General features: G+C 43.3%; 1 protein-coding gene across 1 annotated transcript; it reads left to right on the top strand.

The window, feature by feature from the left end:
• The first annotated feature begins 4031 nt into the window (after positions 1–4031).
• On the top strand, positions 4032–6096 carry LOC120434907 (V-set domain-containing T-cell activation inhibitor 1-like). Its single transcript, XM_039603581.1, has 2 exons — positions 4032–4289; positions 5777–6096. Exons 1-2 carry the CDS (start codon positions 4253–4255, stop codon positions 6094–6096), a joined length of 357 nt encoding a protein of 118 aa, XP_039459515.1. The 5' UTR covers positions 4032–4252.
• Positions 6097–25919: the final 19823 nt, after the last annotated feature.

Below are 25919 nucleotides of genomic sequence, written 5' to 3'. Positions count from 1 at the left end.
GAATATGTAAATAAAAACTTTACAAATGACATGATTGCTAAAAGACTTAAAACCCTAGGTCAAACAGCTCTGTGGTCGCCAATTTTGAAGCCATCCTGACAACCTTCTCCCACCAATGATGTGGAGATCCAACCCTTTTAGATCCAATTAAAATCAAGACACTCAAAAGATGCTCTGTAAAAGAGTAGAATTCTTAGAACAGAGTTTAATACACTGAATCATATGAACAGCAGGAAAAATACATACAGACATTTAGCAAGAGAATTACATAGCAGAAAGCAAGCAAAGCAAAACCCGGGTGTACAGCCTTAAGCACAAACAGCAGAGCAACACAGAGACGGACAGGAAGCAGCAGCAGGAGGAAAAGAGCTCTGGGGTGTCCTCTGGTCCCCTAATATAGGGACCAGTATCCCGCCCCTGCTGCTGGGTAACTTTCCCACACGCCCAGCACAGCTGCTGGGGTCAGGTAGCGGCCAAGGTCCTGGCCAAAGGCCAGTCAGGACTCTGAGTACCCCTTGCTCTGGCTTATCGCAATAGGTCATGACACGGTCAAAGGTCACACATTGATCCTAATTATTAAATCTTATACAGCAAGTGGCACAATCTTATAACATATAATACATATATAAAAACACTTCAGTGTGGGTTCAAAGTGTGTGTGTGTGTGTGTGTGTGTGATTATTTTGTATGATATTTTATCATGATGTGTTCAGGATCTCTATTACAATGTTACTGTTTTGGTTGTGCTGAGTTAAAGACGTTGAGTGTGTATTAGGAAGGTTAGTTACCGGAGAGTAAATTATTCAGGAGAACTCTCCCCTACATTAACTGCCCTGTTACTGTACCGACTTAATAAACCTCGGTGAAGCAAAAATGTCTTGTGCTTAAGACTCCACATGAAAGTTAAAATATATATGTTCAGTGTGCATAGATATATAGTATATATAGTTACATAGTTATACATATCAAACAAAAATCCACCACAGCTCAAGGCCATGACAAAGATAGACTAACAATCACAAAATTAGGGAAGCATTTCCAACTAATGAAGAAGCCAAAATTTTACTGGCTCATGTAATGAGAGAGAAGAGTCTGATGGTGCACAACATTGTGGGGATGAGGACTTTGAAGATCCATCTTCTAGTAGCTCATCGGTCCCCAAATCTTATACTGAGTCCTTTAACCGGTACAAGATTTGGATCTATCAAAGGAAGTGTCTGATTTTGTGGGTCTGGCCTCAGTCAGAAAATCTCCTGGCTCCAGGAAGTTCAGACCTACGTCTCTACAATGAGTCATCTTGATGTAAAGGATGTTGTCTCTCTGACTATGTTCTCCTCTGTTTTCTCTTTAGAGTACCAGCTGGAGATGGTGGAAGTGACACAGGGAAGGAGTTTGTCCTGCTGCCCTTCAAAATCAAAGAAGGCTTCACCCAGGATGTCAAAGTGGAGTGGAAACACAAAAACAAGATGGTCCATGAGTATCAGATTGGTAAAGACCAGTGTCACTTAAAGGGCCAAGATCAGAAACAGCGCACTGAGATGAAGGAAGACCCACTGAACACTAAAGACCTCAGTCTGACCCTGAAAGACCTCCACCTCACTGACAGTGGAGTCTACACCTGCACCGTCTACAACAAGGATGGACACATGCTGCTACGGAAATCAGTGACTCTCAGTGTCAGAGGTGAGTGTAACAGCTGTTTGTCCACCGTCCAAAATAGGTATAGATTTATCCATCCATCCATCCATCTTCATCCGCTTTATCCGAGGCTGGGTCATGGGGCAGCAGCCTAAGCAGAAAGCCCAGACCTCCCTCTCCCCAGCCACCTCCTCCAGCTTATCTGGGGAACACCAAAAGCGTTCCCAGGCCGGCCGAGAGATATAATCTCCAGCGTGTCCTGGGTCTGCCCCGGGCCTCCTCCCGGTGCGACATGCCCGGAACACCTCACCCAGGAGGCTCCCAGGAGGCATCCTTGTCAGATGCCCGAACCACCTCAACTGGCTCCTTTCGATGTGGAGGAGCAGCTGCTCTACTCTGAGCCCCTCCCGGATGGCCGAACTTCTCACCCTATCTCTAAGGGAGAGCCAGCCACCCTTCGGAGGAAGCTCATTTCTGCCGCTTGTATCCGCGATCTCGTTCTTTCGGTCACTACCCACAGCTCGTGGCCATAGGTGAGGGTAGGGACGTAGATCGACTCGATAAATTGAGAGCTTCGCTTTTACACTCAGCTCTTTCTTCACCATGATGGACGGTGCAGCGTCCGCATCACTGCAGCCGCAGCACCAATCCGTCTGTCGATCTCCGGCTCCCTTCTCCCATCACTCGCGAACAAGACCCCGAGATACTTGAACTCCTCCACTTGGGTCAGGAACTCATCCCGACCGGAGTGGGCACTCCACCCTTTACCGGCTGAGAACCATGGCCTCAGATTTGGAGGTGCTGATCCTCATTCCCGCTGCTTCACACTCGGCTGTGAACCGTTCCAGTGCGAGCTGGAGGCCTTCACCTGATGAAGCCAACAGAACCACATCATCCGCAAAAAGCAGAGATGAGATTCTGAGGCCACCGAAGCGAAAGCCCTCCGCCACTTGGCTGCACCTAGAAATCCTGTCCATCAAAATTATGAACAGAACCGGTGACAAAGGGCAGCCCTGGCGGAGCCCATCATCCACCAGGAACGAGTCCGACTTATTGCCGGCAATGCAAACCAAACTCTTGCAACGGTTGTATAGGGATCGAATGGCCCGTAGCAATGGGCCAGACACCCCATACTCCCGCAACACCTCCCACAGGACACCCTGAGGGACACGGTCGAATGCCTTCTCCAAGTCCACAAAACACATGTAGACTGGTTGGGCAAACTCCCATGCACCCTCAAGTATCCTTGAGAGGATAAAGAGCTGGTCCAGTGTTCCGCGACCAGGACGAAAACCACATTGTTCCTCCTGTATCCGAGGTTCGACTAGCGGACGAACTCTCCTTTCCAGCACCCTGGCACAGACTTTCCCAGGGAGGCTGAGGAGTGTGATCCCCCTGTAGTTGGAACACACCCTCCGGTCTCCCTTCTTAAAGATGGGGACCACCACCCCGGTCTGCCAGTCCAGGGGTACTGCCCCTGATCTCCACGCAACATTGTAGAGGCGTGTCAACCAGGACAGCCCTACAACGTCCAGAGCCTTCAGGAACTCGGGCGGACCTCATCAACACCAGGGCTCTGCCACCAAGGAGTTGTTTAACTGCCTCAGTGACCTCGCCCCGAAATTGGCGGGTCATTCCCCTCATCCCCAGACTCTGCTTCCTCCTCGGAAGATGTGTCAGTGGGATTAAGGAGGTCCTCGAAGTATTCCTTCCACCACCTGACAATTTTCTCAGTCGACGTCACCTGGTCCTGGGTGAGGGACCAGACAAAGAGCGATTCAGAAGACCCTTATGAAGAGAACATCGAGGTACAGTTTACCCTGCCGGGATAGGGTTACGGAGCCCGCCCTGGAGCCAGGCCCGGGAGGGTGCCCGAGGCGGCGTCTGGTGGCCAGGCCTTAGTCCATGGGGCCCGGCCGGGCACAGCCCGAAGAGGAGACATGGGCCCATCCTCCCAGGCCCACCACCCGCAGGAGGCGCCATAGGGGTCGGGTGCATTGTGTGCTGGGCGGCGGCCAGGAGCGGAGGCCCTGGCGGACTGATCCCCGGCTGCCAAGACTGGCAATAGGTATAGATTTATAAGTAACAAAAAAGAATTTAGAGACTAAAACTAAGAGTTCACGTAATAAAAGTTAAACAAAAACTAAACATTTACACACAATCAAAACAAAAGTGAAAGGAGCAAACCCACTCTGGAAACTCACAGAAACTAAACTGAATTCAAAAGAAAAGGCCAACACTAAATAAAAACAATGAAAGTATCAAACTATAATAACTGTAGATGATGGAGGATCACCATCACTGACATCTGTCTGTGTGTCTCACATTCTCCTCTCAGTTCCTGAGGTTCAGATGGTGGAAACAGTTAAAGGGTTCAGTCTGTCCTGCTGCCATTTACAACTGATATCAAGCTTCAGGACGTCACAGCGGAGTGGAAACATGAAGACAAGAAAGTCCACGTTTATCAGAGAGACCAAAACCAGTCTTACATACAAAGTCGCACAGAAGTGAAGAACGAGCAAATAAAAATGGAGACCTCAGTCTGACCCTGAAAGACCTCCACCTCACTGACAGTGGAGTCTACACCTGCACCGTCTACAACAAGGATGGACACATGCTGCTACAGAAATCAGTGACTCTCAGTGTCAGAGGTGAGAGTAACATCTGTTTGTCCACATTACAAATCCTCAATGAAAAAGATCCAATCAAACAGCCTGTGATGCATCATGGGAATGTGACATATGTAGAATCAGTGCAGGTTTGCTGTATGTGAGTTGAGCCGTACAGTGCAGGAGAGAGGGTGGCTCCTGCCTCTGTTTTACAGTCCATGATTGTATAGAAGCTGTTCCAGAGTCAGCTCATGTTCACATATTTATGAAGTCTTACACTGGAAAGTCTGCTGTTGATCTCAGTAAATGAACGGGTTTCCTCATTCCCTGTACACAGACTGGCAGATGATGATATGAGAAGATGACGTGGTGCTCTGTAGGAAAACAGAACAAGTCCACCATCAGAGCAGACTGTTTTCTCAGTTTGATATGTAGGACTGTGTCATAGTCTAATGTTTATTAATTCCAATATATTTTAAATTGATAGCTCTTTGTGCTCTTTCAGTTTGAGCTTGTTTTATATTTAATGTTGAAGTTATGGCACAAATAACCAGAGAGCTCTAAATGAAGAGAGGATTTGAATCTTTGTTAGGCTGTTTTAGAGGAAAGTCAAATAGGGAACATATAACGTCTACAAGAAAATTGAAAACCATAACTAGCGGAACATGGAACTTGGAAATACACTGGGCTGAAAGAAATAGAAGAAATACAGCAGAAGTACATGAAGAAAATTCACTGAGAAGTAGAGTTGATGTTTTGACCAGGACTGAGAGAAATCAGCACTATATATACACACAGAGAGGGTAATCAGGGAGTAGAGACAGTTGGGAAAATGAGACACAGATGTAAAAGAACAGATAATAAGATGAGGGAAGTAAAACTCACAGTAAAGAGCAAGGGATGAATAACTATCCAATAAAGCAGGAAGTGAGAAGTGATAACTAAACATGGAAATGCAGACACAAAAAATGGAACAAGAAACACTGAGAGAAAAACTAAACTCTAATACAACCCAGAACTAAGAAGTAGACTAAAAACACTTAAGAAAAGTTCAATTATAAAACATAAACACTAAAAACACACAAATGAAGAACCAAACAGAATATGTAAATAAAAACTTTACAAATGACATGACTGCTAAAAGACTTAAAACCCTAGGTCAAACAGCTCAAGGCCATGACAAAGATAGACTAACAATCACAAAATTAGGGAAGCATTTCCAACTAATGAAGAAGCCAAAATTTTACTGGCTCATGTAATGAGAGAGAAGAGTCTGATGGTGCACAACATTGTGGGGATGAGGACTTTGAAGATCCATCTTCTAGTAGCTCATCGGTCCCCAAATCTTATACTGAGTCCTTCAGTACAAGATTTGGATCTATCAAAGGAAGTGTCTGATTTTGTGGGTCTGGCCTCAGTCAGAAAATCTCCTGGCTCCAGGAAGTTCAGACCTGACGTCTCTATAATGAGTCATCTAGATGTAAAGGATGTTGTCTCTCTGACTATGTTCTCCTCTGTTTTCTCTTTAGAGTACCAGCTGGAGATGGTGGAGGTGACACAGGGGAAGGAGTTTGTCCTGCTGCCCTTTAAAATCAAAGAAGGCTTCACCCAGGATGTCAAAGTGGAGTGGAAACACAAAAACAAGATGGTCCATGAGTATCAGATTGGTAAAGACCAGTGTCACTTAAAGGGCCAAGATCAGAAACAGCGCACTGAGATGAAGAAAGACCCACTGAACACTAAAGACCTCAGTCTGACCCTGAAAGACCTCCACCTCACTGACAGTGGAGTCTACACCTGCACCGTCTACAACAAGGATGGACACATGCTGCTACTACGAAATCAGTGACTCTCAGTGTCAGAGGTGAGAGTTACAGCTGTTTGTCCACCGTCCAAAATAGGTATAGATTTATAAGTAACAAAACAGAATTTAGAGACTAAAACTAAGAGTTCACATAATAAAAGTTAAACAAAAACTAAACATTTACACACAATCAAAACAAAAGTGAAAGGAGCAAACCCACTCTGGAAACTGACAGAAACTAAACTGAATTCAAAAGAAAAGGCCAACACTAAATAAAAACAATGAAAGTATCAAACTATAATAACTGTAGATGATGGAGGATCACCTTCACTGACATCTGTCTGTCTGTCTCATATTCTCCTCTCAGTTCCTGAGGTTCAGATGGTGGAAACAGTTAAAGGGGTTCAGTCTGTCCTGCTGCCATTTACAACTGATATCAAGCTTCAGGACGTCACAGCGGAGTGGAAACATGAAGACAAGAAAGTCCACGTTTATCAGAGAGACCAAAACCAGTCTTACATACAAAGTCGCACAGAAGTGAAGAACGAGCAAATAAAAATGGAGACCTCAGTCTGACCCTGAAAGACCTCCACCTCACTGACAGTGGAGTCTACACCTGCACCGTCTACAACAAGGATGGACACATGCTGCTACAGAAAGCAGTGACTCTCCGTGTCAAAGGTGAGAGTAACATCTGTTTGTCCACATTACAAATCCTCAATGAAAAAGATCCAGTCAAACAGCCTGTGATGCATCATGGGAATGTGACATATGTAGAATCAGTGCAGGTTTGCTGTATGTGAGTTGAGCCGTACAGTGCAGGAGAGAGAGGGTGGCTCCTGCCTCTGTTTTACAGTCCATGATTGTATAGAAGCTGTTCCAGAGTCAGCTCATGTTCACATATTTATGAAGTCTTACACTGGAAAGTCTGCTGTTGATCTCAGTAAATGAACGGGGTTTCCTCTTTCCTGTACACAGACTGGCAGATGTTGATATAAGAAGATGATGTGGTGCTCTGTAGGAAAACAGAACAAGTCCACCATCAGAGCAGACTGTTTTTAAGTTTGATATGTAGGACTGTGTCACAGTCTAATGTTTATTAATTCCAATATATTTAAATTGATAGCTCTTTGTGCTCTTTCAGTTTGAGCTTGTTTTCTAATTAATGTTGAAGTTATGGCACAAATAACCAGAGAGCTCTAAATGAAGAGAGGATTTGAATCTTTGTTAGGCTGTTTTAGAGGAAAGTCAAATAGGGGAACATATAACGTCTACAAGAAAATTGAAAACCATAACTAGCGGAACATGGAACTTGGAAATACACTGGGCTGAAAGAAATAGAAGAAATACAGCAGAAGTACATGAAGAAAATTCACTGAGAAGTAGAGTTGATGTTTTGTCCAGGACTGAGAGAAATCAGCACTATATATACACACAGACAAGGGTAATCAGGGGAGTAGAGACAGGTGGGAAAATGAGACACAGATGTAAAAGAACAGATAATAAGATGAGGGAAGTAAAACTCACAGTAAAGAGCAAGGGATGAATAACTATCCAATAAAGCAGGAAGTGAGAAGTGAGAACTAAACATGGAAATGCAGACACACAAAAATGGAACAAGAAACACTGAGAGAAAAACTAAACTCTAATACAACCCAGAACTAAGAAGTAGACTAAAACACACTTAAGAAAAGTACAATTATAAAACATAAACACTAAAACACACAAATGAAGAACCAAACAGAATAAATAAAAACTTTACAAATGACATGATTGCTAAAAGACTTAAAACCCTAGGTCAAACAGCTCTGTGGTCGCCAATTTTTGAAGCCATCCTGACAACCTTCTCCCACCAATGATGTGGAGATCCAACCCTTTTAGATCCAATTAAAATCAAGACACTCAAAAGATGCTCTGTAAAAGAGTAGAATTCTTAGAACAGAGTTTAATACACTGAATCATATGAACAGCAGGAAAAATACATACAGACATTTAGCAAGAGAATTACATAGCAGAAAGCAAGCAAAGCAAAACCCGGGGTGTACAGCCTTAAGCACAAACAGCAGAGCAACACAGAGACGGACAGGAAGCAGCAGCAGGAGGAAAAGAGCTCTGGGGTGTCCTCTGGTCCCCTAATATAGGGACCAGTATCCCCGCCCCCTGCTGCTGGGTAACTTTCCACACGCCCAGCACAGCTGCTGGGGTCAGGTAGCGACCAAGGTCCTGGCCAAAGGCCAGTCAGGACTCTGAGTACCCCTTGCTCTGGCTTATCGCAATAGGTCATGACACGGTCAAAGGTCACACATTGATCCTAATTATTAAATCTTATACAGCAAGTGGCACAATCTTATAACATATAATACATATATAAAAACACTTCAGTGTGGGTTCAAAGTGTGTGTGTGTCTGTGTGTGTGTGATTATTTTGTATGATATTTTATCATGATGTGTTCAGGATCTCTATTACAATGTTACTGTTTTGGTTGTGCTGAGTTAAAGACGTTGAGTGTGTATTAGGGAAGGTTAGTTACGGAGAGTAAAATTATTCAGGAGAACTCTCCCCTACATTAACTGCCCTGTTACTGTACCGACTTAATAAACCTCGGTGAAGCAAAAATGTCTTGTGCTTAAGACTCCACATGAAAGTTAAAATATATATGTTCAGTGTGCATAGATATATAGTATATATAGTTACATAGTTATACATATCAAACAAAAATCCACCACAGCTCAAGGCCATGACAAAGATAGACTAACAATCACAAAATTAGGGAAGCATTTCCAACTAATGAAGAAGCCAAAATTTTTACTGGCTCATGTAATGAGAGAGAAGAGTCTGATGGTGCACAACATTGTGGGGGATGAGGACTTTGAAGATCCATCTTCTAGTAGCTCATCGGTCCCCAAATCTTATACTGAGTCCTTTGGATCTATCAAAGGAAGTGTCTGATTTTGTGGGTCTGGCCTCAGTCAGAAAATCTCCTGGCTCCAGGAAGTTCAGACCTACGTCTCTACAATGAGTCATCTTGATGTAAAGGATGTTGTCTCTCTGACTATGTTCTCCTCTGTTTTCTCTTTAGAGTACCAGCTGGAGATGGTGGAAGTGACACAGGGGAAGGAGTTTGTCCTGCTGCCCTTCAAAATCAAAGAAGGCTTCACCCAGGATGTCAAAGTGGAGTGGAAACACAAAAACAAGATGGTCCATGAGTATCAGATTGGTAAAGACCAGTGTCACTTAAAGGGCCAAGATCAGAAACAGCGCACTGAGATGAAGGAAGACCCACTGAACACTAAAGACCTCAGTCTGACCCTGAAAGACCTCCACCTCACTGACAGTGGAGTCTACACCTGCACCATCTACAACAAGGATGGACACATGCTGCTACGGAAATCAGTGACTCTCAGTGTCAGAGGTGAGTGTAACAGCTGTTTGTCCACCGTCCAAAATAGGTATAGATTTATCCATCCATCCATCCATCTTCATCCGCTTTATCCGAGGCTGGGTCGCGGGGGCAGCAGCCTAAGCAGAGAAGCCCAGACCTCCCTCTCCCCAGCCACCTCCTCCAGCTTATCTGGGGGAACACCAAGGCGTTCCCAGGCCGGCCGAGAGATATAATCTCTCCAGCGTGTCCTGGGTCTGCCCCGGGGCCTCCTCCCGGTGCGACATGCCCGGAACACCTCACCCAGGAGGCTCCCAGGAGGCATCCTTGTCAGATGCCCGAACCACCTCAACTGGCTCCTTTCGATGTGGAGGAGCAGCTGCTCTACTCTGAGCCCCTCCCGGATGGCCGAACTTCTCACCCTATCTCTAAGGGAGAGGCCAGCCACCCTTCGGAGGAAGCTCATTTCTGCCGCTTGTATCCGCGATCTCGTTCTTTCGGTCACTACCCACAGCTCGTGGCCATAGGTGAGGGTAGGGACGTAGATCGACCGGTAAATTGAGAGCTTCGCTTTTACACTCAGCTCTTTCTTCACCATGATGGACCGGTGCAGCGTCCGCATCACTGCAGCCGCAGCACCAATCCGTCTGTCGATCTCCGGCTCCCTTCTCCCATCACTCGCGAACAAGACCCCGAGATACTTGAACTCCTCCACTTGGGTCAGGAACTCATCCCCGACCCGGAGTGGGCACTCCACCCTTTACCGGCTGAGAACCATGGCCTCAGATTTGGAGGTGCTGATCCTCATTCCCGCTGCTTCACACTCGGCTGTGAACCGTTCCAGTGCGAGCTGGAGGCCTTCACCTGATGAAGCCAACAGAACCACATCATCCGCAAAAAGCAGAGATGAGATTCTGAGGCCACCCAGGCGAAAAGCCCTCCGCCACTTGGCTGCACCTAGAAATCCTGTCCATCAAAATTATGAACAGAACCGGTGACAAAGGGCAGCCCTGGCGGAGCCCATCATCCACCAGGAACGAGTCCGACTTATTGCCGGCAATGCAAACCAAACTCTTGCAACGGTTGTATAGGGATCGAATGGCCCGTAGCAATGGGCCAGACACCCCATACTCCCGCAACACCTCCCACAGGACACCCTGAGGGACACGGTCGAATGCCTTCTCCAAGTCCACAAAACACATGTAGACTGGTTGGGCAAACTCCCATGCACCCTCAAGTATCCTTGAGAGGATAAAGAGCTGGTCCAGTGTTCGCGACCAGGACGAAAAACCACATTGTTCCTCCTGTATCCGAGGTTCGACTAGCGGACGAACTCTCCTTTCCAGCACCCTGGCACAGACTTTCCCAGGAGGCTGAGGAGTGTGATCCCCTGTGGTTGGAACACACCCTCCGGTCTCCCTTCTTAAAGATGGGGACCACCACCCGGTCTGCCAGTCCAGGGTACTGCCCCTGATCTCCACGCAACATTGTAGAGGCGTGTCAACCAGGACAGCCCTACAACGTCCAGAGCCTTCAGGAACTCGGGCGGACCTCATCAACACCAGGGGCTCTGCCACCAAGGAGTTGTTTAACTGCCTCAGTGACCTCGCCCCGGAAATTGGCGGGTCATTCCCCTCATCCCCAGACTCTGCTTCCTCCTCGGAAGATGTGTCAGTGGGATTAAGGAGGTCCTCAGTATTCCTTCCACCACCTGACAATTTTCTCAGTCGGCGTCACCTGGTCCTGGGTGAGGGACCAGACAAAGAGCGATTCAGAAGACCCTTATGAAGAGAACATCGGTACAGTTTACCCTGCCGGGATAGGGTTACGGGCCCGCCCTGGAGCCAGGCCCGGGAGGGTGCCCGAGGGCGGCGTCTGGTGGCCAGGCCTTAGTCCATGGGGCCCGGCCGGGCACAGCCCGAAGAGGAGACATGGGCCCATCCTCCCGCAGGCCCACCACCCGCAGGGAGGCGCCATAGGGGTCGGGTGCATTGTGTGCTGGGCGGCGGCCAGGAGCGGAGGCCCTGGCGGACTGATCCCCGGCTGCCAAGACTGGCAATAGGTATAGATTTATAAGTAACAAAAAGAATTTAGAGACTAAAACTAAGAGTTCACGTAATAAAAGTTAAACAAAAACTAAACATTTACACACAATCAAAACAAAAGTGAAAGGAGCAAACCCACTCTGGAAACTCACAGAAACTAAACTGAATTCAAAAGAAAAGGCCAACACTAAATAAAAACAATGAAAGTATCAAACTATAATAACTGTAGATGATGGAGGATCACCATCACTGACATCTGTCTGTGTGTCTCACATTCTCCTCTCAGTTCCTGAGGTTCAGATGGTGGAAACAGTTAAAGGGTTCAGTCTGTCCTGCTGCCATTTACAACTGATATCAAGCTTCAGGACGTCACAGCGGAGTGGAAACATGAAGACAAGAAAGTCCACGTTTATCAGAGAGACCAAAACCAGTCTTACATACAAAGTCGCACAGAAGTGAAGAACGAGCAAATAAAAATGGAGACCTCAGTCTGACCCTGAAAGACCTCCACCTCACTGACAGTGGAGTCTACACCTGCACCGTCTACAACAAGGATGGACACATGCTGCTACAGAAAGCAGTGACTCTCCGTGTCAAAGGTGAGAGTAACATCTGTTTGTCCACATTACAAATCCTCAATGAAAAGATCCAGTCAAACAGCCTGTGATGCATCATGGGAATGTGACATATGTAGAATCAGTGCAGGTTTGCTGTATGTGAGTTGAGCCGTACAGTGCAGGAGAGAGAGGGTGGCTCCTGCCTCTGTTTTACAGTCCATGATTGTATAGAAGCTGTTCCAGAGTCAGCTCATGTTCACATATTTATGAAGTCTTACACTGGAAAGTCTGCTGTTGATCTCAGTAAATGAACGGGTTTCCTCATTCCCTGTACACAGACTGGCAGATGTTGATATAAGAAGATGATGTGGTGCTCTGTAGGAAAACAGAACAAGTCCACCATCAGAGCAGACTGTTTTTAAGTTTGATATGTAGGACTGTGTCACAGTCTAATGTTTATTAATTCCAATATATTTTAAATTGATAGCTCTTTGTGCTCTTTCAGTTTGAGCTTGTTTTCTAATTAATGTTGAAGTTATGGCACAAATAACCAGAGAGCTCTAAATGAAGAGAGGATTTGAATCTTTGTTAGGCTGTTTTAGAGGAAAGTCAAATAGGGGAACATATAACGTCTACAAGAAAATTGAAAACCATAACTAGCGGAACATGGAACTTGGAAATACACTGGGCTGAAAGAAATAGAAGAAATACAGCAGAAGTACATGAAGAAAATTCACTGAGAAGTAGAGTTGATGTTTTGTCCAGGACTGAGAGAAATCAGCACTATATATACACACAGACAAGGGTAATCAGGGGAGTAGAGACAGGTGGGAAAATGAGACACAGATGTAAAAGAACAGATAATAAGATGAGGGAAGTAAAACTCACAGTAAAGAGCAAGGGATGAATAACTATCCAATAAAGCAGGAAGTGAGAAGTGAGAACTAAACATGGAAATGCAGACACACAAAAAATGGAACAAGAAACACTGAGAGAAAACTAAACTCTAATACAACCCAGAACTAAGAAGTAGACTAAAACACTTAAGAAAAGTACAATTATAAAACATAAACACTAAAACACACAAATGAAGAACCAAACAGAATATGTAAATAAAAACTTTACAAATGACATGATTGCTAAAAGACTTAAAAACCCTAGGTCAAACAGCTCTGTGGTCGCCAATTTTTGAAGCCATCCTGACAACCTTCTCCCACCAATGATGTGGAGATCCAACCCTTTTAGATCCAATTAAAATCAAGACACTCAAAAAGATGCTCTGTAAAAGAGTAGAATTCTTAGAACAGAGTTTAATACACTGAATCATATGAACAGCAGGAAAAATACATACAGACATTTAGCAAGAGAATTACATAGCAGAAAGCAAGCAAAGCAAAACCCCGGGGTGTACAGCCTTAAGCACAAACAGCAGAGCAACACAGAGACGGACAGGAAGCAGCAGCAGGAGGAAAAGAGCTCTGGGGGTGTCCTCTGGTCCCCTAATATAGGGACCAGTATCCCCGCCCCCTGCTGCTGGGTAACTTTCCCACACGCCCAGCACAGCTGCTGGGGTCAGGTAGCGGCCAAGGTCCTGGCCAAAGGCCAGTCAGGACTCTGAGTACCCCTTGCTCTGGCTTATCGCAATAGGTCATGACACGGTCAAAGGTCACACATTGATCCTAATTATTAAATCTTATACAGCAAGTGGCACAATCTTATAACATATAATACATATATAAAAACACTTCAGTGTGGGTTCAAAGTGTGTGTGTGTCTGTGTGTGTGTGATTATTTTGTATGATATTTTATCATGATGTGTTCAGGATCTCTATTACAATGTTACTGTTTTGGTTGTGCTGAGTTAAAGACGTTGAGTGTGTATTAGGGAAGGTTAGTTACCGGAGAGTAAATTATTCAGGAGAACTCTCCCCCTACATTAACTGCCCTGTTACTGTACCGACTTAATAAACCTCGGTGAAGCAAAAATGTCTTGTGCTTAAGACTCCACATGAAAGTTAAAATATATATGTTCAGTGTGCATAGATATATAGTATATATAGTTACATAGTTATACATATCAAACAAAATCCACCACAGCTCAAGGCCATGACAAAGATAGACTAACAATCACAAAATTAGGGAAGCATTTCCAACTAATGAAGAAGCCAAAATTTTTACTGGCTCATGTAATGAGAGAGAAGAGTCTGATGGTGCACAACATTGTGGGGATGAGGACTTTGAAGATCCATCTTCTAGTAGCTCATCGGTCCCCAAATCTTATACTGAGTCCTTTAACCGGTACAAGATTTGGATCTATCAAAGGAAGTGTCTGATTTTGTGGGTCTGGCCTCAGTCAGAAAATCTCCTGGCTCCAGGAAGTTCAGACCTACGTCTCTACAATGAGTCATCTTGATGTAAAGGATGTTGTCTCTCTGACTATGTTCTCCTCTGTTTTCTCTTTAGAGTACCAGCTGGAGATGGTGGAAGTGACACAGGGGAAGGAGTTTGTCCTGCTGCCCTTCAAAATCAAAGAAGGCTAGAGAGTGATATTATACCCCTTATGTCAAAAATATTCATGAGCTTTTTGAGTGTTAGTTTCTATGAATTATTCATGAGCTCAGTAAGTAATTAAATTATGATAATTAAATTATGATAATTAAATTATGATATTAATAAAAATATGATATTCATAAAAATTATGATTTTCATAAAATATGCTAGTTCATTGCTTTTCTTCCCCCAAAAAATAAGAACTAATTGCTTATTTTAGAAAAGTTTTTATATCAAATAGCATTCTTTTATTTTTTAATCCATTAAAACTTTTTCCTTTTTCCCTAAAGAAACGCCATCTGGTGGTGGGTCAGCGCATGACAGCGCATGAGTGCACAGGGCGCGCAGCGAGCGCGCCTGTGTCTCTAAGCGCGCCGCGCGCGCGCCTGACTCGGGACCGTGCTTCTGTGGGGGCTCCGTGTTTATGGGTGAAAATGTGTTAAACCAGTATAAATGTGCTTAGTTAAACTTGTGCTTTTGTAACGTTCAGAATGGCCAGACATACAGGGTGCATGCCTTGTGGGAAAAGTTTATTTCAATTTATATGCATTTGTTTAATCCGAACAAAGAAATTTAAAATCAAAGTCCGAGTCGCAAAAAACTCTCGCGACCATAAACGCCCCGCGGCTCCCAGCGGCTTACAGCAAAAAACAAAAAAACCTCTGCGGTTTCTCTCCAAAATACGCAAAACAAAAAACCCCTAGAAATAACCTGTAGGGAACCCCCGTATACCCAAAACCTTATACTCGATAACAGGGGCAAATCCTGAAACCAAATCCTTAGTCTTTTATTCTCAAACCCCGCTCCGTGTCTAAGTTCTTACTCGCGATCCTTAGGCACATAACCGGCAAATCCTCCTGAAAAACAAAACAAAACAAAAAAAAAAAAAACCTCCGCGGTTTCTCTCCAAAATACGCAAAACAAAAACCCCTAGAAATAACCTGTAGTCAACCTCCTATCCCCAAGCCTTATATTCGATAACAGGGCAAAATCCTGAAACCAAATCCTTAGTCTTTTATTCTCAAATCCCGCTCAGAGTCTAAGTTCTCCCTTCGCTCCGAGCCGCACCGGCCCGCAACCAGAGCAGTCTCTTTTTCCTTCTTGTTCGCTCCACCATCTACTGCTTAATGATTCTGGGTCTTCGTTTGAAATTTGCGCCCCGAGACCAACTCCGCCTCCCAGGTGCCCTACCGCAAATCACATAACAAAGGGGCGGATCCATTCGCACCCCGCTCACCCAATCGCGCTCAGTTTGGATTTTCACGATCCCCCCGCTCAGGTTAAGACTTGCGTCTTGTCTCACAAGCCATCTGACTTCAGGCGCGTGGACAACTACCTCCACTTAGACCGAATACCCATTAATACTCCGGTCTCCAGACCACTTCAACAACTATCTCCGTTCAGGCCGAATACCCATTAATACCCCGCTCTCCAGACCACTTGACAATTTGCGGCACTTTTACCTGTGTGCATATCAATCGGTAAGTGTTACTCTTGCTTTCCTTTTTTTTTTTTTTACCATTTTCTCTCAAAAGCTTTTCAAAGCCATCCAGAAAATAGCTAGTCTAACACCTGTAATACACATTATAAAAAATATATATAAGCTCCAGTTTATCACTCAGTTAGAGTTAAAAAGTGCTTGACTACACTAGCAGCGATCATGTCCTCTTCAGGTACCTCTTTTTTCTTACCCCTGTTCATATAATGCTTATATTTTACTGTATTTCCTGTTTGTTTAAATACTCCTAGTTATTACTTTTTACACTCTCAAATAATTCTGTTTGATTAAGGCTTATATTTTACTGTATTTCCTGTTTGTTTAAATACTTGTTATTTCTTTTTAGACTCTGAAATAAGCCTGCTTGATTCTTCTCTTTTGGATCATCTCGATCAAATCGGTAGGTCTGCTTCATTCTTCTTATCCCTCTTAACAGTTAATTGTACAAGAAAAACAAAAACACTAACCCTCTTTTTAACTTATCAAACTTTTTCAGACATATCGGATTTGGAAAACTATGTTTTTTCGAGTTCACCTAGTTCTTCGCCTAGTTCCTCACCCCCGGTTTTAGAGAGAGCTACAGGCAAGAACATTCGTCTCTCGACCCGTGAGAGAGAGGCTTTGCTTTCTGCAAGGGTTTGCCCCGCGTCAGCTCCCCAGCGTGCCTCGGGCAAAAACCTGCATCTGTCTGCCCGGGAGAGGGAACAGCTGATCGCTGCGCACGCTCACAGTCCCGGCTTCGGAGCTCCAGCTCCCCAGCGTGCCTCGGGCAAAAACCTGCATCTGTCTGCCCGGGAGAGGGAACAGCTGATCGCTGCGCACGCTCACAGTCCCGGCTTCGGAGCTCCAGCTCCCCAGCGTGCCTCGGGCAAAAACCTAAATCTGTCTGCCCGGGAAAGGGAACAGCTGATCGCTGCGCACGCTCACAGTCCCGGCTTCGGAGCTTCTCCTCCTGTATCGGGGCCAAGACATTCACAGCCCCTGCCTCGGAGATCCAGTCTAGGTCAGTCACTCTCGCTTTTTCTTTTTCTCTCATTTTATAAAAAACTATCGCCTTTTCTATTAAACATCACTAACTGATATGTAACTTACCCTTAAATTCTTAGGGCATCTCAGAAACAGGAGTGGGAGGACCGTTAGGAGGACCCGTAGGCCTGCCAGCACAAGGAGGACAAGGCAGATACGTGTACGGCGAGACAGACTTGTTTCCATTGCTCTCCGATCAGTTTCGTTGATCGCTGAAATAGTTCAGCTCATCTTGTAATAAGGTTTTATTTAATTTAATTGTTTTTTATTTTTATTTTATTTTATTTTTAAAATATATTCTTTGTTAAACAATAAAATGGACAACCAGGAACAAGGTATTCCAGACCCCTTTCTTGCTTTAGAAATAGAGTTAGCCGGTTAAATGAAAACGCAGATCATTCACAGAATACACCTCCATGAATCATGAACACCCTGAGGTGATCAATAATAATAATAACGATCCTCTAGAACTGATTGATTTGGCTCTTGCACAACTAGCCCGTAGTGAAAGTTCCCCAAAATAACACTCAGGATTCAGGATTCGAGCATGTTGAGGCTCATTCTCAGCAAAACCTTGCCTCTTCTGACCCTTTTCGCGGCTCTTAATAGCGCTTTAGAAGCCTTAGCACAAATACAGCACGAGGTTCAAATACCTCCAGAATTATTGAGTCAAATAAATAGGTTAAATCAAAATATTTTTAATGATAGTCAGCATTTGCTCAGTTCTACACCACGCTGTGAGTCTGTTAACCGCAGTCCACCCCTACCGTTGATAAACGGTTTCAATGAGTCTAATCAACAACAATCGCCTGAGATTGTCTCTGTTAACCCCATGAATAATGCGCCCGATCACCCCTTTCAACAAGGGGTAATCCAGACCAGAGCTGCGCCAGCAATTCACCACAACCATCTATAGTTGTCAGAAATAAATTTAATAACGTTCAAATTAGAGAAATTTTGAATTTCCCTCCTCCAAACGATATACCTGATTATGCACACTATTATCAAGGTGTAATGGGCGGGGCCCGTGAAATTTCAGACAGGATTTTCTCCCAGGCACGTCCAGATGATCTTATACAATTAGAGTTGATAGGACCTCAGTTGCAGAATAATGTTTCAGTCATTTTAAGGGACAATCGTGATTTGAGTGAATTTGAAAATTTATTTCTCAGGGCGGTACAGTCAAACTGGTCAGTAATGTGCGAGGGCTCGCTCGAGCTTGTAGCTCAGATCGTTAGACCCCGTCAGGTAGTGGAAAGAGGATGCTTAAACACATACTTCACAATGAAATTGTCAGAAAGAAAAGGCGCTTTTATATATTGTTCATAACCCCGCAAATAAGTTATGTTTTGCTATAAGTCTTGCCCACCTTCTGCACCCTGATTTTAACGATCAACAAGCAGAGGTTTTCGGTAGAGAAATTCAGCAAAAGCTGGTCTAAATGATCAAACGCCTGTCGGCTTTAATCAGATTATTACATTTGAAAGGTTACTCGGATGTAAAATTATAGTATTTTACCGCAACGAAAACGATCGCAGCCTTTGTAAATTTGAAACTAGTACACCCAATACAGAAAAAACCCTTTGTTTATTTTTATTTGAGAATCATTACTATGCTATCAAAAATCTAAAAGGGTTTATGGGTACATCCTATCTCTGTAATCATTGTTATATCGGCTACAACCATGTGTTATCACATTTTTGTCGTGCTCGTTGTTCAGTCTGTATGCAACCTGACTGTAACCAATATTCCATCTCTCTATTGTGTGTGTCATGATTGTAATCGCACCTGTCGGTCTCCCTATTGTTTCAAGAGCCATAAAAACTCGTTGACAGGCGTGAAAGATCCGCCAGCAACTGTCAGCTCTTAAAAAATGTGTCAAGTGTTCCAGACTTTATTATTTAGCAGTAAACGAAAAACCTCACAAATGTCAAAACAGGAAATGCCCAATCTGTCGCCAGGAAATCTCCACTGATCAGCAAACGCATCAGTGCTACATGCAGGTTTTAGAACGCGAGACAAAACACAACAACAAGTTGATTTTTTACGATTTTGAAACGTTTGTAAATCAAACCGGTGAGCACACTCCCTTTCTGGTTTGTACGAGAACTTTAGACGGTAAATCCTGGAACTGTGTTGGTGAGGACTGTGCAGAAAAGTTTCTCGCTCATTTTAGACGTCCACTCTTTAAGGGCTGTATTTTTATCGCCCATAATGCAAAAGGTTTTGACGGGTACCTTATTTTATCCCGAATGGCTAAACAAGGATTAAAACCACATTTAATTATGCAAGGGTCCAAGGTGATCAGTTTTACAGACCCAGACTTTAATCAAAGATACATGGACTCCAGCTGTTTTCTCCCTATGCCCCTGTCAGGTATCCCAAAAGCAATGGGATTTTCAGACAGCGTAAAGGGTTTCTTTCCTCACTCTTTCAGTTCCAGAGAAACTCTAAAATATGTAGGCCCCTACCCTCCACCCTCAGCTTACAGCATAGAGAGAATGACAACAAAAAGCAGGGATGATTTTTACAAATGGTATGATTCAGTCAGCTCCGGTACCTTCAATTTTATGAAAGAGGCCATGTCATACTGCTGCAACGATGTTGAGATTCTAGCTGAGGATGCAAATTGTTTAGAAACGGGTTTATTGAAGAAACAGGAGTAGACCCTTTCAGCCGCAACACACTTGCGAGTGCCTGCCTGAAAACTTTTTTAACAAACTTCATGCCAGCCAATTCTTTAGCAATACCATGCCCCTTAAATTACCGTAATCAGGTCAAATCATTTTCCTCTGCCTCAATTCAATGGCTAGAATATCTCTCGTACACGCAAGGTGTTTTTATCAGACATGCGCTAAATCAAGGAGAAAAAAAAAGCTGGGTGCTTATTATTTAGATGGATATGCCCTAATTAATGATAAACCATGTGTCTGGGAATTTCTGGGTTGTTACTTTCATGGGTGTGTTAAGTGTTTTTCAAATCAGGCCGACATTAATCCCTTGTTAGACCTAACTTTTGCAGAGCTAAACAGCCGCACTGAAGAAAAACTGGTTAAATTGAGAACTGAACATAACGTGTGTCTTGTTACAATCTGGGAGCATGAGTGGACAGAATTGAAACGTACTGATGTGAGTGTAATCAACTTCCTCAAACATTACGAACCGCCAGAACCTTTGAACCCCGCGATGCCCTCTTTGGGGGCGTACAAACCCTGCACAGCTGCGCTGCAGTGCAGGCCCTGGGAGAGAATCGGTTATGTGGATGTTACCTCGCTCTATCCGTTTGTAAATAGCACCTGTAGTTACCCCTTAGGACATCCTCAAATAATCTTTCGAAATTTTCAGCACCCTAAAACTACTTTGGGTTTATCAAAGCGGTTGTATACCCACCCAGAGCACTCTATTTTCCAGTTTTACCCTATAAAACTAAGTCAGGAAAGCTTCTCTTTACCCTCTGCCGCACCTGTGCCGAAATGAACAACCAACAGGGGCGTGTAACCATAGCAACGAGGAGAGAGCGCTCAAAGGGTTTGGACCACTGTAGAATTTAATCTTGCATTAGAAAAGGGTATCAAATAAGTAGAATCACCGAGGTGTGGCACTTTGAGAAACAGAGTAACACAATATTCACAGACTATGTACATCATTTCCTGCGCAAAAACAAGAAGCTTCAGGCTACCCATCAGATGTTGTAACTGAGGGAGGATAAACAGCTTTACATTAAAGACTACCAGGCTAAGCAAGGCATCACTTTAGACCCTGAAAACATAAAACTAAACCCAGCTAAAAGACAAATGGCCAAACTGTGTTTAAACTCTTTTGGGGAAAATTTGGCCAGAGAAATAATCTCACACAGAGCAAACTGGTGAGTGACCCCGAGGAATTCTTTAATCTGATGTTTTCTCCAAAATACAAAGTGACCTATTTCTCTTTTGTCAGTGACGATGTAGCGCTTATTCAATGGTGTTATGGCGATCTATGTACCCCATTGCCAAACTCCACAGATAACATCTTCATTGCGGCCTTCACTACTTCATATGGGCGTATGAAACTCTACAGTTATTTGGATCAGTTGCAGGAGAGAGCAATTTACTACGATACTGACAGTGTTGTTTATCTCACCAAACAAAATCAATCTGAACTAGAATTAGGTAGATATTTGGGTGACCTCACCAATGAACTAGAGCAGGATGATTTCATTACAGAGTTTGTTGCAGCTGGACCCAAAAGCTATGGCTATATGACCAAAAAGGTAAAGTTGTCTTGAAAGCAAAGGGATCACACAAACACACGATGTCTGCGAAAGGGTCAACTTTGAATCTGTGAAAAACCTGGTTGACAATTACATTGATAACAGTGAAGGAGGGCCTACACTTGAGGCACCACAGCACACTATCCTTCGTAATAAAACTGGGTTTGCACTGAAAAATTCATCATTCCCAAAAAAATTCCGGGTTGTTTATGACAAGCGTAGATTGCTGCCAGGAGGTCTGACTTTGCCCTTTGGTTATTGATTATTCTTTTGTTTTTGTTTTTTTTTGTTTGTTTGTTTGTTTGTTTTTTTTTTTTTTGTTTGTTTTTTAAATGTTTCAACCTACTTTAATCGAGTTTGATCCCAGACTTCATGTGCCATTTTCTTGTATGGTTGTTGGGCCAAGTGGTTCGGGAAAAACGTTTTTTGTCAAATCTGTATTGGAAAACTGTGTACATGTTTTGAACAAGCTTATTGACAATGTTGTGTGGGTTTATACATCCTTTCAGCCTCTGTATTCTGAGCTTCAAGAGAAAAATAAAAGCATTAAATTCATTGAAGGTCTGCCTGAATCTTTTGAAGATGAGAGCTTGTTCCCCTCACACCAAAGTCATCTCATTGTGCTGGATGATGTTATTTTTCAAGCAGCTAATCATCCAGAAGTAGTTAAGATTTTCACGCAATACAGGCATCATAAAAATATGAGCGTAATGTTTTTGACACAAAATGTGTTTTTACAAGGCAAACACAGCAGGACGATCAGTCTGAACAGTACTTATATGGTGTTATTTAAAACCCTCGTGATAAATTACAAGTTAATACACTAGCTAGACAAATATACCCAGGACGTGTGCATTTCTTTTGGAGAGTTTTGAAGAAGCCACGAGAGAGCCACACGGATATTTATTGATAGATTTAACCCCACCTGTCCAGAGCAACTAAGACTGAGAACAGGGTACTACCCTCAGAACAGCTGTGTGTTTTCATCAAGAAAAAAAATAACAGAAACGATGTCTGTAAGATTGAGAAGAAACTTTGCTTTGCTGAAAACACTAACCAGAAGCTCGCCTAAAATTGTAAGGTTATTTTACAAGAATGCCCACCTGATTTAATTCAGGCTATTTGTGAGATTTGTATGAATCTCTTAAAAGGAAATATTCCAATCACACAATGCCAGCATAACAAGCTGAAACGATATAAGGAGAAGATCAGACAAATGGCATGCCGAAAGGCTGGAGTTAGGCAGAAGAAAAAATTATTGAATCAAAAAGGAGGTTTTCTTTTGCCGCTCCTCACAACAGTTTTACCCATGGTAGCTGATTTAGCTATAGGCGCGATCCGTAAATAACAATGCAGAAAATGTATTTGATCTCACCTGACCAGATCAACCGCTTACAGGAAACACATCAAATGCTTATCGACCAACCATCAGAGACAAGGCTGCAGATGAGCTCGATAGTGAAATGAGACGTGTATTGGAAACTCAGGGTCTACCCTCGGATGAGAAGATAAAAAGTATAACATGCTTTTACAAAAGTACTTTGTACTTGAAAGACAAAAATCAGATGAAAGCAGAGAGATAACCCTAAGACTCCTGCAGAGCGTGAAGTAGTGGAGATTGAGAGATCACATGATTACCAGCAAGAAGAGGCAAGCCAGGAGGGGGAGCAGATGGGTAGTGTGAATAAAGTTTTACAGGACGTATTAAGTCACATAAACCCTCGTTCAAAGAGAAACACTGAATATCTAATGCATAGAATATTAGCATCAAAAGGCCCCGGAGGATGGACCGAGGACGGGGAATTCATGCATAGACAGAAGCCAATACCTGGAAGTCATATGCTCGATCTGATGAAATTCTTAGCAAGCTCTCGGGCAAGTGTAAAACCAACAGGCTGGAGTTTGCTTGCACAAACTTTAGCAGATCTAAAAATACCCCTATCCACTATTACAAACTTATCGGCTAGAAGGGAAATAGCAGCAATAAAAGAGTCGAGAGAAACAGGAGAATACCACAGATCCTCTGATGAAGATGTTATTGTGAAGAAAAAGAAGAAAAGAAAGAGAATTGCCTTATCACCCACATGGTTAAGTTTCTGATGTAATCCAAACCATAAATAAAAGATTGTGTTTTTAAAAGTTAATTTTCTCTCATGTTGTTATTTAACAATAAGCACAATACACCACTTTTTTCACAGAAACATTCTCAGTTTATTGAAATTATTTCGAGCACAAATGACAATCGTTAAAAGCTTTCAAAGAACATGAAGTTTGATTAAAATTGCCAGCTTTACATATTAATACACATCTGATAAATCGTTTTACAAAACATGACACCATGCTATCATTTTTGTTTTGATTAGAGCTATATAAAGAAACTACATCATCATAACTCTTTCCACGCGATTTCTGAGCCAAGAAAAATATACAGTGCTGTCCACATACGGTGGATAGTGTTGCTTGTAGCTGTCTTTGATGGAAAGATACTCGCTTAGCATGCTTTTTCAGAACGTTATAATGCTTTTAGGATAAAAAGCATAATCTGGGGAAAACCAAATGAGTCAAAAAGTTGGCCCCTCCGTTTTCCTCTAATGATATTGCAAGCCAATGAGTTCCAGGTTTATCCCGTGGATCTGTATTTATAATAAAATATGCAGGTTTTTTAAATGAACGTTTGAGTAATGATAATAACTCATCTTCTGCATATACTCCAAAGAAACGGTCCCCAACTAGCAATCTCATTATACTCTCCAATTGATGGTTGTTCATAATTCAATACAAAAGAGTGGAGCCTCTCAGTAATAATCGACCAACACTTGTCTTTTGGAGTTGATCTCGAGAATGGAATCATAACATGCATAAACGATCAGTGTAGTTGTATGAGGCAGTGGTACTCTGAAGCGCATTTCTAGTCTCAAATTTCCATTTATCACAGGTGATAAGGCCTGACTGTCATCTGATGGATTCAAATTGAAAACAAACAGTGTATATCCTTGTTCAAACTCCTGTCTGTCAATGCATAAGGAGAGATCCTTTAGGTTTCTTCCGGTAGCGGTGTAGAGGCTGTAAAACTCTCTTACGGAGTGATTCTCAGCAAAATTGGGTTGAAACGCTTTGGCTGGAATCTGCTTACTCTCATGACATAAAGCCAAGAACTCCAGATCGTTATGTTGAAAGTTGAAAGGACATAAATCATAACGGCCTGTAAATGCTTGATGATCGACCATTCCGATGACTAAATAACGGGGGAGCGAACCCAGAAACAGATTCTCATGATGTGATATCCGTGAATTCTCAGGTATTGAAAATGTTTTTACGTTAATCCGGGAGATGGGATAAAGTGCATTGGCTTGCATGAGAGCGGAAGCATGGCCTACACGTACAGCTGGGGACACAGTAACTTTCCGCACATACAATGAAGCTCCTAGAATATTCAGGTGGTAATTAGCATTCTGAGGGGCCATGAGGCTGAAAGCATCGTTGGCTCTCATGAGCTTAACCCTCAGATCCACATTATTGAGCAATAATCGTTCGCAGAAAAAAATATCAGAATGTAACGGTCCCATGACGTGGAACTCTCGCGACCGCTGACTGTAAGCTGCACGCCGAACTAATCCCCTGTTAGGCCCATTGATTACAATATACGAGTCGTGTGAGCCCGCTGTATCTTTGTAAAACAACCCAGCGCTAAACTGAGTCTTCAAACTTTCTTCTGAGTAATTTAAATATGTTTCTATTATAGCCCTGTAGGGGTGGGTTGAGCTGGCTTGTGAAATCAGTCTGTCGCCCAATGTGACGTCACATTGCGAGAAAATGGTATTTAAAGGGTAATTTATAATTGCAACATTAGCATCTGGATCAATATCAGACCCATCCGCGTTTGTTATCTTCAATCTTAAACTCAGCAATGTGTCATTTAAATCCAGGTAATGCAGCCCGTTTCCAGGCACGTAAAATTCCACAGGTCCCCGATCAGTAAGCGCTGTTACTGGTAATATTTCTGAATAACATTTGTCCTCGATTGAAAATTGGGTCAGGGGGGCTGTGAACAGATCCAGTTCACTCAAGGTGCATTCGCTTGATCGCTCGTGGAGTAAAGACATTGTTGCTTGTTTCTTAGTTTTTTAGAAAATATCCTGCTTCGCCCTGCGTGTTGCCCGTTTGGTGGTTTTAGCGCTCTGTTTCTTTTTGACAGTTTTCCTCCGCTTTTTAAACTCGGTCAGCCTGCGACCCGGAGGCCGTTTAAGGGGTCTGCGCGCAATTAAACTTAACCCAGCGCCCTCTTGCTCTTCTCGTGTGTTTGAGCGACTCAAGTTAGACAGCGAGGAGGTCACAACATCTGTAGCAATCCTTTGACAGCTGTTTTCAAATGAGGTTTAACGAGGCTGACCCCACGCTTTAAGAATGGGGTTACAAATCTAAACAATTTTGAGAAAATAGATGCTATTCCTCGTCCGTAAATTACGGGCGCCCCTGAAAAGCCTGGCAGTCCGTTACCAGCCTGTGATTCGTAATACTTTATAAATCTATTATTATCCATATTTTTGTTATTAGATGAGA

Source organism: Oreochromis aureus, linkage group 3, assembly GCF_013358895.1.
Source record: "Oreochromis aureus strain Israel breed Guangdong linkage group 3, ZZ_aureus, whole genome shotgun sequence".
Classification (NCBI taxonomy): Eukaryota; Metazoa; Chordata; class Actinopteri; order Cichliformes; family Cichlidae; genus Oreochromis; species Oreochromis aureus.
The sequence above is the reverse complement of the archived record's forward strand: the minus strand, read 5'-3'. Positions and strand labels throughout refer to the sequence as shown.

What these genes read in the sequence shown, in the direction of transcription:
- LOC120434907 (XM_039603581.1), top strand. Translation starts at nt 4,253, where the DNA reads ATGCTGCTACAGAAATCAGTGACTCTCAGTGTCAGAG. An exon ending in AGTGACTCTCAGTGTCAGAG is followed by an intron (nt 4,290 to 5,776) that starts GTGAGAGTAACA and finishes TTTTCTCTTTAG; the next exon opens with AGTACCAGCTGGAGATGGTG.